At 50.8% G+C, this 14,188-nt stretch overlaps 1 protein-coding gene across 2 annotated transcripts in view; it reads right to left on the reverse strand.

Moving 5' to 3' along the window:
* The window catches only part of UAP1 (UDP-N-acetylglucosamine pyrophosphorylase 1), a 33,319-nt gene that overhangs the window by 17,242 nt on the left and 1,889 nt on the right, over positions 1-14,188 (reverse strand). For both annotated transcript variants that reach the window (XM_006103779.3, XM_023744995.1), the window contains 4 exons: positions 10,888-11,224; positions 4,444-4,648; positions 2,376-2,551; positions 1,046-1,218 (listed from right to left, as the gene is read on the reverse strand). In XM_006103779.3, coding sequence (XP_006103841.1) covers positions 1,046-1,218; positions 2,376-2,551; positions 4,444-4,648; positions 10,888-11,167 — 834 coding nt within the window. In that variant the 5' untranslated portion in view covers positions 11,168-11,224. Of the gene's footprint in view, positions 1-1,045; positions 1,219-2,375; positions 2,552-4,443; positions 4,649-10,887; positions 11,225-14,188 lie in introns of those variants that run through there.

Consider the following 14,188-nt stretch of genomic DNA (forward strand, 5'->3'; position numbering starts at 1 on the left):
TTATGTAATGCTTTAAACAATAAAGAATTTAAATAAAAAAAGAAATACATAAAATTATTCTACCTTTTCTTCTAACATCTTTATGGAGTTTTTAATATTTGACTCTATAATACATTTGAAATTGATTGTGGTATGAACTTAGGGAGAGACCTTCCTTTATTCTCAGACCTTCCTTTATCCTCATTCACCCCCCAAACCTGAGATGTGAGTCGTACAGCGACTCCTCCGTGCACCGGGCGGGCTCTGGCCGTCAATCTGCCGCCTTCTCCTGGGTCAGCACCGCAGGCCTCACGTGTGGTATTCACAATCCACCTGAATGTCTGATAGTCTGTCTCCAAACCTCTCCCCTCCTCCTCACCAACCTTCTTCAATATTTCCTGGCCGCCTTCCCATGTTTATTCTAAGCTTTATCACTGTTTTGGCCCCAGAATAGAGTCACTGAGACTTTGATCAGGACGGTGTGATACTTTAATTTGTGGGAATTGATACCTTTACAGATTCCCAGGAAAAGTAATATTTATATCCATATTTTTAAACCTTCCAACATGTCCATCCGATTCCAAGATATATTCCACGGACTGTCTGTCTCCCTGAAGGCACGTCTCCCACAGTACCGCCTGCAAACCTCCCTCCAACTTAGTCCCTGCATGTTTGTGGCCAGTCGAGCCATCACTAATCCCAACTGCGCTCACCCCCAATCTGCATCCCCGTCTTATTCGAGAGACTCCAGGGGCGCCTTGCTGACGTCCAAGACCGCTGTCTGTGCCTCTCGTCCCCACAGCCCCGCAGCCGGCTCAGAGGCCGTGGGTGCTGGGCCTGGGGAGGACCACCCTCCCAGGTGCTGACTGCAAACTCTCACTCCTGATGGACAAGCGTACAACCTGACTTCTGGAACCAAATGTTGCCACGTTAAGAAAAAGAGTGGGTGTGGGTGGGTAAGATCCCTGGAGAGATGAATGGCTCTACAATATTCCAATCACCCAATAACTCTGGCCGGACTCCTGCAAGAGGTGCTGGCAGGGAGCCCTGTAGAGAAAGGCCTTACCTTGGCGCCGCAGTCCGCTCCCTGCTGAATGCAGAATCCAATGAACCGTGGGTCTGCCACTCTCACCAGGATGTTGTCGACGCAGTAGACGTGAACGCTGACAACGCCTCTGCGCTCCATGTCCCCCACGATGTCCCAGGCGGCCAGAGCCCGGTAAAGGCCTCCATTCCCGTCTGGGAAATGAGACAGCCTTTAGAGCACAGCAGACCCATTCTGAAGGTCACCTGAAGGTCGCTCAGTGTGGGCCAAGAAAACATGTCCAAGCAGAGTCAGTAGCCGTCACTGCATGAACAAGTCAACCCCAGAGGCCACACTTTCCTTTAATCTGCCCTTTTAACAATTTAGCCTGAAATATATGGTGAAATACAAAATTACTTATCAGACAATGATTATCCCACAACTTCCAAGTTTTATTACTGTTTGTATGATTGGCGTTGACTGCATTTGCAGCCTGACGATGTCACCCATGGCAGAGAGAAAACCACATGGAAACTTCATGTGAAGTCACTGGTTTAAAACCAGACTCACATGAAGGTCGGTGGTGACCTAAGCTCCGTGCAAGGAAAGCCCCCTCCCTCTGCCTTTCCTGCTGCCTCATGTCCTGTCAGCAACCTCAGCCACAGCTGACAGCATGATGCGGATTAGACAGCACAGAGGGGGCTCAGGACAGCAAGCTCTTCCACTGACAGCAAGAATTAAGAAGAAGAAAGAAGCCAAAAGCACCCTGTGGACACCACTGTCTCCTTCCAGCCTCCCCTCCCCCCACAGATCCAGACAGGAGCCTGCAGCCTGGCCTCCTGCTCCCAGAGTCACACCCAGGTCATGGCTCGGGCTGCCGCCGCCACCGAGCGCCCTGTGCTCACGCAGCCCGGGTTTGTGCGACGCGGAGGCTCCGAGGGCACCGTGTGTGCAGCTGTTTCTCCTTCTCTGACTCCACCTGCTGAGGCCATTTCCCTGGCAATTTAACAGCTCCAAACAATTACTTCAATGCTCTTTAAGAAGCAAGGGCACCGATAAACCCTAACTCAGCCTCTTACTTCTTAAACTGCAGGGGCTGGCAATTTTTCGATCCGATAAACCCCGGCGGAGCAGCCTGCTGCAGAGGGAGCACGCGCTCTGGGCGCACAGGCTCCCTCCAGGACAGACACTCTCGAAAAGGAGAAAAGCGCACCAAGCCCACCGCAGGCACGTCCACTTTTTAAATCACTGCCAAACAGCGAAAAATTCTAAAGCATTCATTTTCAACATCCAGATGACGTTAAAAGGGAAATTAAAATTCAATTACTACGTCACCCACTCCTAGTCACCATTAACAAGCGAGGCCACAGACCTGGAGCCATGGACACCTTGCTCTTCTCTTCCAAAATAATTTTGCCATCAAAACTCATAGCTGGCAGCATCCCCTGCTGGAAAAAGATGACGTTCTCCTTCTTTAAGCCGAAGTATCTGTGCTTGGCGAAGAACTCCTCGGTGGACTGCATTGTCCTGCCGCTGGTCATTATATACCTGCAGGAGGAAAGTGTCTTCTGAGACCGAGCCATCGGATTAGGGCACAAAAAGCCTTGTCTAGGCCCCGAGCGAAAGGAAATCTTGAGAGCACTTGGCCTCCCTCAGGGAACCTCTTCCACCGCCTCCCACCCTCGGTGTCAGACATGCCTCTCCACACCTCCGGCAACAGAGCCTGCAGCCAGCTCAAGGAAAGCGCTGGGAACTGTGAAAAGTGTATTTTAAATTAAAAACCTGTGGACAAAAGGGGCCACATGCTAACCTGACAAGCTCAGGGAAGAAGTCCCCCCCTCCACTTTGCTTTCTCCCACCTCCCGAATCCATCACCAATGGATTTCATGAAGCCCGCCTACGTCCCTCCTTTGATTGTAATGCATAACAATAGGTGAAAAACCACCATCTCTGGAGCATTATCTCAATCCACTGAGGTTCTGCTTCCTGGCAATTGTCGACAGTTTAGCTCAAATAAATTCACAAAAATTCTTTACAGGTTCGAATGTTTTTACATTAACAAATTCATATTTTAACAAAGTAGAAAAGGGTAACTATGATACATCCAATGATCTCTGGTGGTTTCCTGCTACAATTCGGAAATGGAATGTGGGCTCTGTCGCCTTCATGTAAAATCAGAGAAGGACAGTTATACTCTTTGTTGCCACAGGAATCCCCCAGCGCAGGTGGCAGAGGAGGACAAATCTAAAACCAGCACCTGGAGGACACACTCAACTAAGAGACATGTGTTGAGTGAATCAATGAAGACAATGGTATCATTCCCACCACAGTAGGTATCTGTCTCTTTAACAAACTGTCGTGGGCATTTTGAACTCTGGGCACAAGGGCTTGGGTGTGATCTAGAAGGTGACAAAGAGAAACACAACTTCGCAGCTGTGCGGAGAGAAGGAAGCCAACATGACCGCAGGGGCCTGGGCTGGGAGTCCTGCTGGCTGCTGAGCACACCATGTCCTCCCACGTCCCCACAGGGACCCAGATGGAGCGGCAGTTGTGTGGGAAGACCTGGGCGTCTGGGGAAGCACAGAGCCGGTGGGAAGCAACACTGGCCAGACTCAACTGCAGGACCTGAGGGTCTTTCAGGGGCCTCTTCCTGGGCCACCTGCAGGCCAGGCAGATGGGCAGAGAAGCCAGCAGAGCGTTTGCTGGTCACATGGGGCTGTTACACGGTCAGGGACCTGAGGAATCTCACACCCACAGCGGGTCACCCCACAAAACGTGCTAATTCCAAAGCTGTGGAGAAAGAGACTAAGGAGCTAAGTCAACAACGTCCCAAGAGCAGAGCAGAAGCTCCACCATGGGGGTGCTCAGGAGGAACCTGGCGGAGGCAGACCTGGTGCCCGGCCCCAGCCCGAGGCTGGCCCACAGCAGAGAAGTCAGTGGAGCGGTCAGCCAGGGAGGGGGGAGTGCGGGGGGAGGGGGTTCGGAAAGGCTAGATAACCTAGAACTTCAGAACCCACTGAAAACAGACCCACCCCATGTCAAGAAATTCCAGAGCCTGGAGATGAGGAGAGACCCTAAGCGCTCTCAGAGAGGGGAGACAGAAAGCAGAATGGCACTGGGAACCAGAGCCGCCTCCAACTTCCGAAGGTTCAAACGTTCAGACATTCTACACACAAACCACCAACGAGGAGGAAATTTCCAGACGGAGAGAACCCACTGCACCCAAAGGACTCAGGTGAGGATGTAGACGCGGGGAGAACACCCTGCTGCTTAAAGCTGCAGTGCTCACCTGCTGGCTCAATACGTGCCACCTTTCACACACATGGTGATTACAACTCCCAATAAAACCAGGAGTAACTATGTCTGCTGAGGAATACAGCTCACATGCATTCTGAGTCTCTGAAACCAGCACATGTTGGGGCCCGCAACGAGCCTCTTACCAGGGGATGGTGCATCTGTTGCCATGGCACTTCTCAGCTAGCTGCTGAAGCTTCAGGATTCGCTCCGCTTGAAGCTGGAAAAGGGTCTTATGGGATGGCAAGCCAACATCATACATCCCCTTGGGGTATGTGACACCGAGCCGCGTCCCCTGCCCACCGGCTAGAAGAAGAACCGCCACTCTGTTCTGAGAAATGTGGAGAAGTCCTAGGAGAGAAAACGCTGGTGTCAGGAAAGCTCTAAACGTCAGCGCTTCAGGGCCCACCCCTGAGGTCGCCCTCTGCATCACCAACGAGGACTCCACACTAATCATGGTGACTCTTGTAATAAAAACATTTTTATTATTGAAAAATTAATTTATAGACACCCAACCAAAGACCGAACACCAAGTAATATACTTCAATGAACCAATGGTCATCTTTCTCATCATTGGAAGGTGACGACCAAGAGATGTTACGAATGTTTTACAAGTACTGACTACTCGGCAAGTGGAGACAAAGATGGGGCGGGAGATGTCTAGGCCCCAGGGTGAATGGATGCTCTTCAATGACCTCCAGCGTATAAATAAATCAGTATTAATCAGTCAATCCACGAGCACGCTAATCTCCTAGGCAGCCACCATGCAGCAAATGTACAGAAAAGCAGCTTCAGTGAGGACAGCGTGTGCAGCGCAGCGGTTAGAAGCCAGGCTCTGAGGTCAGGACCCGGGTCTGAAACCCACCGACTGGGTGATCTTAGGGCGTGCCTGCGAACGACAGGAGGCTGGGTGATGGGCATATTCTCTCTTCTGACAGAGGTGGAGGTTACGTGGGCGTATACATTTGTTAAAACTCCTAAGACTAGTATGTTAGTGTATAAATTATACTTCAATAAAATGGATTAAACTGCCTTTTTAATGGGCCATCCACAGGAGCAGAATGTGAAACTGAGTCTTTTTGTTGCTGATTTATTTCTGCTGCTAGAAGCTTGTCCGTTTTCACTAGTTGAATGTTCAGCAATCCTATATAAAAAAAGCCTAATATGCTAAGTGTCCAGTCGTCCGTTCAACCAATCAAAGTATAATATGCTAATGACATGCTAGGGCCACTCAGCCGCTCACTATGATGTGCACTGACCACAAGGGGCAGACAGTCGACTGGTCAATCAGTCGCTATGATGTGCACTGACCACCAGGAGGCAGATGCTCTGACTGGAAGGTTAGCTTACTGCTGGAGTCTGGCCCATCAGGACTGAGTGAGATGGGCCGGACACTCCCTGGAGCCCTCCCGCGGTCCCTCCCCAGCTGGCCAACCTCTCGTGTCCCTCCCCAGCCCTGATCGTGCACTGGTGAGGTCCCTCGGCCTGACCTACCCCCTCTCACAATCCAGGACACTTTGGGGGATGTCGGAGAGCCGGTTTCAGCCCGAACCCACAGGCCAGGCCGAGGGACCCCACTGGTGCACAAATTCGTGCACTGGGCCTCTAGTAAGTAATAACCAATGCTTGAATAAAAACTATTCTTCAAATAAAAATAAATTCAGGATTGATTTAAGATCCAAATGCAAACAAATGAAACTATTATCAAACCACAGAGGCTCTCAGTTTTGATATTTTTAAACCTCTCTGCCTACCATGTCTCAGAGCCACCCCATCATCAGTGACTGGGAAGAGGCAGAGTGGATGCTGGGAAGAGCTGGGAAGTGTTAGATGAGAGAAAGCAGTGAGGGGTGGCTTTTCTCCTTCCCTGAATTTCATACTTTCATTAAAGTTCTCAGAAACTGCCCTGGTTGCTGTTGCTCAGTGGTTAGTGTCGGCCCAGTTAAGGGCATGTATCTCAGTTACAGGCTTGATGTACGGGAGGTAACCAATCCATGTGTCTCTCTCACATCGATGTGGTTTTTCTTTTCTCTCTCTCTTTCTCCCCCTCTCCTGTCTCCCCTCTACTCTCTCTAAAAAAAAAAAAAAAAAATCAATGAAAAAATATCCTATCTTCAGGTGAGGATTACAAAAAACCACACAGTTCTCAGAAACTCTGTGAATGAAGCAGTGGTATCAATTATTGTTTATTTAAATACTAGAGGACCGGTGCACAAAAATTCGTGCACTTGGGGGGGAGGGGGTCCCCTCAGTCCAGCCTGCACCCTCTTGCAGTCCGGAACCCCTTGGGGGATGTCCATTTGCCGGCTTAAGCCTCTTCCCTGGGGGACCTGGCCTAAGCTGGCAGTCAGACATACCTCTGGCAGCCCGGGAACCCTCGGGGGATGTCCAAATAACGGCTTAGGGCACTCCCCAGGGATCAGGCCTAAGCTGGCAGTCAGACATCCCTCTGGCAGCCCAGGAGCCCTCGGGGGATGTCTGACTGGGAGCGGGTCTAAGCCATTAGTCAGACATCGTTAGCACTGCCGTGGAGGCAGGAGAGGCTTCTGCCACTGCTGCTGTGCTGGCCAGCCATGAGCCAGCTTCTGGCTGAGCAGCGCTCCCCCTGTGGAAGCACACTGACCACCAGGGAGCAGCTCCTCTATTAAGCATCTGCCTCTTGGTGGTCAGTGCACATCATAGCGACCGGTCATTCCTGGCCGTTCCACTGTTAGGGTCAATTTGCATATTACCCTTTTATTATATAGGATCCTTAGGTAATGTGGGTCCATCTAACTTACCAACTTTGTGCTTTATGCATTTTTTAAAAATTGGGAATCAAACTGTGACCTCCCAGTTCACAGGGCCAGGCTCAACCACTGAGCCACACCGGCTGCGTTTTTATATGTATTTTTTATATACTAGTACATTGAGAACTTAAGTAAAATTGGCAACATTTACAGGAAATGGGAGGGTTTACAGTGACGTGCCACAGCTCTACCACTTCCTGGGTACCATCCGCTTGGATGAGCTCCTCACACACCTTGACTGGGGCACCTGTCTGACCTGGAGGACGCCAGGTGTGAAGGTGGAGACCTGACCCTCCACCAGCACAGGGTGGGGGAGGCCGGCGACTCCAGGGAGAGAATGCGGGGGAGTCAGAACAGACACTTTACATCTTTAACTTTTAATCACAGCTGAAACTAGGATATTATAGATTAACCATTTCCCCTAAAATGTTAAGCACATTAGTTAAACAGACTAATGAAGGAAACCTCTATTTGAACTAGTTTTAGTTACTGGGGGATTACTGTGAATTTCATTACGTTTAAAAGTGACATTGTGAGCAGTGATGCTGCTGAACTCACTCAATGAGGGTAAAATAACATGACGTTAGAGGTATGCCTTAAAATACTACAGCACCGAAAAAGAAAGAGAGGGATAAAGCAAAAGTCGAAAATGTTTGATAATTATTTAATCAAGGTAATGTGAGTGTGGGAGTTCATGATACTGTTTTTCTCTATAAATATCTGTTTCAAAATATGCTTGACATTTTTCATAATAACAAATTCTTAGAGCAGGCTACAAAATTATACACAAACCATAATTGTGTATGTGTGTGTAAGAAAGTACTGTAAAATATTACCACTGAATATTTATCTCTGGACTATGGGATGGTAGAAATTTCTCTGTAATTTTTAGTTATTTTCCAACTTCTCTAAAACAGGTATGTGCTACTTTTAAAGTAAAACAATCTGTTAAAAATGTCACTGCAGCCCTGGCTGGTGTGGCTCAGTTGGTGGGAACATTGTCCCGTATACCGAAAGGTTGCAGGTTCGACCCCGTCTGGGCATGTACAGAAGGCAACTGACTGGTGTTCTCTCTCACATCGATGTTTCCCTCTCTCTCCTTTCCCCTCTCTCTAAACGTCAGCACTTCAGGACCAACCCCTGAAGGTCACCCTCTACACTAAATCACAGAAAGCGCTGAGGGGCCACCTTCTGACCACGTTTCCAGACAACACGCCCACCTGCTGCCACAGCACCGCAGGCAGAGAGCCACCCCGAAGATGAATGTTCCAAATGTCTCACAGGCAAAAAGAGCTGACACCAAATGCTAAGCTGCCAGTATAACATAACACTGGAAGATTCTTCTGTGCTTGGTATAAGCAGGGGGTTATTTAAAAATGAAGGGCGGTTTACTAAGCAAATACACTTTCCCAGCACGTCTTTCCCAGTGACTTCTGGTGGAAGCCACCGCCCCTGTCAAGGGCTCACGCTGTGAGACAGGCTTTTTGGCTGCTCCTCCACACCTGGCCAGAGCACTTCAAGGCCTCACTTACAGCACCGTCTCTGGCACCCAGCAGCACTGTGGGCGTCACGCACGCACAGAGCCTGCAGAAGTGATTCGCACCCAGTGCTGCACGTCCCTCACCACGTCTGAGCGCCAGGCACTGTGGGACCCCTGCACACTGCTCCTTCCTGCCCCACTCCTGGGGCAACAATATCTACCAGGACCCTCCTATTTTCTGACACATAACATCATACTCTTCACAATGGCAATCTCTTCCCCGTGACAACTGCCTGCGGAACCTCGCTTTGTCATGACTTCGCATACGCGGAAGTTTCTGGCTGAGGGAAAAGGATATCAGGTCAGTTAAGCGTCTCCTTCTCCACCCCTCCTGTTTAAACCACAGTAAACATTGTTCCCTGACAGTAAGCCAAAAGGAAGTTTGCTTTGTACCTTCTTTTATACTAGGCTAGGTTGTCAGAGTTCAGTCTAATTTTAAAGGAAATTTAAAATCTTGTTACAGATTCCAACAAGAAGGTTGTAAAAAAGACTCAAGTTACAAGAAGCCTTGACAAGTACTCATGGTCCATTTTACAAGGTCACAGCTCGACTCCCCTACGAGTTCATTCGAAGACTTCACCCCATAAAACTACCAGGAGAAACATGGCCGCTGGGATACTCGGGGGCACGAGAGGCCGCGGCTTCTGGTTGGCGCAGCCTTTAGAACGCAGGGAAGTAGGAAGGACCGGCAAGTCCAAGCCAGCAGGCGTCCCGGTACCACTCTGGTTCCAGGATCTCTGTGCAGAGGTCCATCTGGACGCCACTCTCTCGGCACAAAGCGAGGTTAGTCGCTGCCAAGCATTTCAGAGCTGCCCTTGCAGCTTCCTGACTATTGCCAATGTTTTCTCATCTCTAACTCCTTTTAAATAAAACTCATGCAAAGATCAGACACACAGAACAGGTCGAGCAGAACTGCTCTGGCAGTGGGAGGTGAAGGGGCTGGAGACCCACCTGTGTAGACTCTGCTTCCCGCCCTACACGGGACAGGGGACAGTTTCCTGGGCGCGGAACCCTGGGGCCCTTTGGAACAGTTTGAAAATCAGGTAATCTGTAAGCTCAGAGAAAGATACGAGCTACACAGAAGGTGGATAGTGGGAGTTGTCTTTCTTTTTTGTGTGTGAGGAGCAGGGAGTGCCAAAGAACGGAAAGGAAAAACAGCCACAGTGTGGTACAAATATGGACTGTAAGGTCCTAGCTGGAATATTACCGCACATCGAGAAAAGCAGGCATGGATGTGATCAAGCACAGGATGGTGGCGGGAGCGAGTAGCGACAGGTCTGCTGAGGCTCCAGGCCCTTTCCCTACAGGACCCCTGGTATTTGATGTGACTTCTGCAGTACAGTGATGTTTATTAGAAAGGAAGGAACAGACCCAGGCCGGTCTGTTCACTGAGAAAACGAGGCCCAGACCAGACGGAGCACATGTGACACTCGGGCCTGGGCTCAGGGCTCAGCCACCCTTTCCTTCCAGAGGAGAAGGTCATAGAAAGCACAGCTCTTACCTCCACCAAGAAAGCAACACTTGAGCTACTGTGTCAATCTCGAAAGAGGGACGGCTTTCAGGATCTGCTTTAGAAGAAAAAGCACTGGGCCATTCAACAAACATCAACCAGCTCATTGCTCAAAACCCTGTCCTAAGTGCCATGTGTCCTGCCGAGGACAGGACCCGCTGCTCTACAGCAGCCGAAGTGCAGTGAAGGCGACGAGAACAACTCTCACCACAGGCGGATGAGAGAAGGCGTGCTGAGGCCGAGAGAAGGGCGAGAGCTCCCCACGGGCAGTGCTCCAGGGATGGCCTCGCGGCCCGAAGGCCAGCACTTCAGGCAGGACGGTGTGAGCGGAGGCTCGGAGAACTAACTACCGGCCGGGCTGACATGTGCGGCAGCAGCAGCAGAGAGGACAAGTGGAGACAGGGTTGCAAGTGACCACTCAGGCCAGTGGAGGATGGTGTTTTGTTCAAGCAGCATAAACATGCAACCTGAGCTTCAGGAAGGGAAATCTAGAAGCATGAAAGCTGAGGAAGAGACCAGAGGCATTTGAAGACTGGAATGAGAGGAGGCTCGGCTTCGGCACCGGAATGAACAGAGAATGCAGGGACCAACAACGGGAGACACTGCACAGGTCTTGGCAAAACAAGCACAATCGTCACTTTCTGAGGTCACCTGGCTGAAGGGCGTATGAGAGTCGCAGTGTTAGAGGGCTCGACTTTAACAGGCAGCGGAGCTCACCTACACCTCAGAGCAGCCCATTCCCCACCAGTACCTTCACTTTCCCAGGCCTGGAGCTGGTCTTGATCTCTAGTGGCACTGCCCAGCACCTCCCGGGGCACAGGCTCCATCCGTGCATCCACCTTCTCTTGCTGGGAGGACTGGTTAAACCCTTCAGTGGCCTTTCGGAAAAAGACGTTCAGCTCCTCAAAGTTCATGGCCTGGAGCTCTGCATAGAGCTCTACCTGCTGGGCTTCTTCCAGCTCATTCCAGAACTGCAGCAGGTGTTCCTGCCCAGCTTGGGACAACCGGAGTCTGAGATCACTGACATTCATGATGCCCTGGGTGCCACGCTTTGTGAAAACAGGGGTGTGATTTCTGCACCTAGAAACCTACAAGAGAAAAGAAAGCAACAGCAGGTCAAAGTCCAGCCATGAAACCTGGTAGGTTTTTCCTATGATAAATAAGTACATTAAACAAACTTGATGTTAAGACATGAACTTCGGCCTTTCCTCACAGTACCTCAAGACCCCAAAGTTGTAAGACAACACTGAGCGTCGCATGCCGGGCACTGCACTGAACACTTCACCCACATGGTCTCCCTCAGGTGGCGGAGCTGGGACAGGAGCCCAGACAGACTGATTCCCGGCGCACACACCACCCGTGGTTACCTCTCCTCTGTATGGTTCCTCTGACCACTCAGCCATCACTGAAAGAATGTCTGACAGCCTAGTAGTCCGTGTCCTCCTCTAATCTCTAGTGACGGCAATAACTCCGTTGTATTCAGAATACAACAAAATTCAAGACAGGACCATACATAATCAATTTTATTTCAATCATAACTTCTGCAAAAAAGGGATAAAAACATGCGCATTATCTTTACTAAGAATGGAACCCTAAGAGGACAAGCAATACACACAGAACCACCAATGGGTAAGAGACTGTTTTCTGAGAGCATTCCGTGACAATACAGCAAATGCTAAGCGGCACAGCGCGAGAAAAGAACGAGGAAGTAGGTAACCTCCTCACCTCACAGAGAAAAGGAGTTCAGAGCGGAAGTGCACACAGCTGTGCCTGGAGGGCCGAGCAGATGACACAGATGAGAGTGGAGCAGGCACAGCTGGCGGCCACGGGAGCAGGCCTGGGTGGGCGTCTTGTGTGGATGGTGGGAGGGATGTGGGTTGGGCTCGAGGCAAATGCCAGAGCCCTGAAAACTAAGTAACCAGAGTCCTGGAAGCCAACAGCAGCCCTCTGAACGGGCGGCAGCACTTTCAGAGCGAACCGAGGAGCAGAGGCGCAGAGGACAACCAGAGCAGGGCCACGAGGGACGGCCACACAGGCACGAGGACCAGGCGACGAGCGCCAAGGAAGCAGGCGGGTCACTGTGAAGGCATCACTGGGCAATGACGGCTCAGCTCGGAAGGGAAGGCACCAAGGACACAGCCCACCGTATCCACCGTGGGGACGGCGAGAGGCGGCGTCCACGCCATTCCAACAGGACCTGAGCAGCACCACGCACACCCCACACCACGTGCGCTCACGGGCAGCACACCCTAAGTGCTCCGCACACACGGTGCCTCTAGTCCGCAGGACGACGGCAGACGCTGCTATGGGACTACTTTGCAGGAAGAAATAGAGCCCAGAGACATGCCCAGGCCCTAAGCTGTGAAAGCTGGGATCCCACCTCAGAGGCAGCTCAGTCCACGCTCTTCACCGCCGAGCTACACTGCCTGCCAGGCAAAGAAGACTATCTGTGTGTGTGTGCAAGAGAAACACGTTATTCATATGGCGTTTATTCAGGAATACAGACATACTTGATGTTCTTGTAGCTGACTCACTTTGCAAAAATGTCAGTGAAATGGAGAAAGGAAGAGAAGGCCCAGGCCCGGGGGTGAGGAGCTTTACGGGACAGTGTGAAGGAACGACACCCGCAGTAAAACACTTTCCGAGTCACACTGATTTGCGACCACACGGAGGCTTGACCATGAAATGAAAACGAAGGCTTGCTGATGACACGGGACAGCTCTACCGTACTGTGCCGAGACCCTAACCACCCTCCACTGCCTCCCTTCGGTCTCCATCTGCCAGGACCAGCCGTCCTCAGAGGCCCCTCACACACTCCAGCCTGAAGTCGGACTTTATGGGTTTGGGAACCAAACAGAACCTACTTTTACTCCTGGGACTCTATTGCTTGGGCCAAGGAGCAGATCCGTTCAACTCTGGTACCTTCATCTGTGAAATGGGAACAATGAAATTTCCCTCACAGAAGTTCAAAGGCATAAATAAAATAATCTTTATAACTGATGAGAAAATGAGGCTCAAAGAGGCTAACTACTCTGCCCAAGGCTACTTACCTCGTAGACAGAACAGGAATTCTAACCCAGAATTTTAACCCTGACCCTAATACCTAAGATCTTTCCACAATCGGCAGCATCTCTCAAAAAAAGGCCTCACGTACAGGTGGGGTATTAACCAGAGCGAGCTCTGGGGTCAGACCGACGGGGGCCATGCCCAGCTCCACCATCTGCTCACTCTGTGACCTGGAGCAAGTGACCTCACCTTCCTCATCTACAAAGCAAGGATGAGAGGTGCTCACGGGAGGTGAGGAGGATCCATGTGCCAGGGCCACGCTGAGCACTCAGCCTGCACACGGCACCCAGGAAGCCCTCCTACATGCTCTCGTGTAAAAGCACGTGTGCCCCAGACCAGAGTCACGGCCTCCTGAACACGAGGGTGGCCACTGTCGGAGTCCGGCTTTGGAGGATGAAAAGTTTGTCAAGGATACAAGAACGAAGAGAAAAGTCCAGCCAGTGAGAAGAGTATGAAAATAACCCAGTGAATAAAGCATTCCAGGAGCGGACGCAGGGCTAAGGCTGCTGCTGTTCCCTGTGCTGCCGCTGCGTGGAGGACAGACGAGGGCCCGGCCACCTCTCACCTACGTGCATGAGCAGGTTCCTCTACAAGTGTCCTGGAATATGCAGATACATCGGGAGACTTTCAGAGGAAAACTATGGACTGTCATTGCCATTAGTTCGTGCAACAAAGATATCGTGAGCACTACGGTCAGCCAGGTGATGGACAAAGCAGTGGACCAAGCAACTCTGTGCACGCCCACACCCCAGCGAGGGAGAGACAGGTGCAGTGTCAGGAGTGTAACGAGGCAATGCAATGAAGACAAGCAAAGCAGGAAGGTGAAAAAGAGGGGGGGGGGGCGGGGGGGGGCACCCGGGCCCCTCCAGGGTGGTCTTTTGGCCTTGTTGAAATTTCTTTTAAAAAAATTGACTGACCAGCACCTTGGGGAGGAGCTTCTGTTTTTCATATTTTTTTGTGTCAATAACCGAAATATAGATTATAGG

Source organism: Myotis lucifugus, unplaced genomic scaffold (genome assembly GCF_000147115.1).
Source record: "Myotis lucifugus unplaced genomic scaffold, Myoluc2.0 scaffold_507, whole genome shotgun sequence".
Classification (NCBI taxonomy): Eukaryota; Metazoa; Chordata; class Mammalia; order Chiroptera; family Vespertilionidae; genus Myotis; species Myotis lucifugus.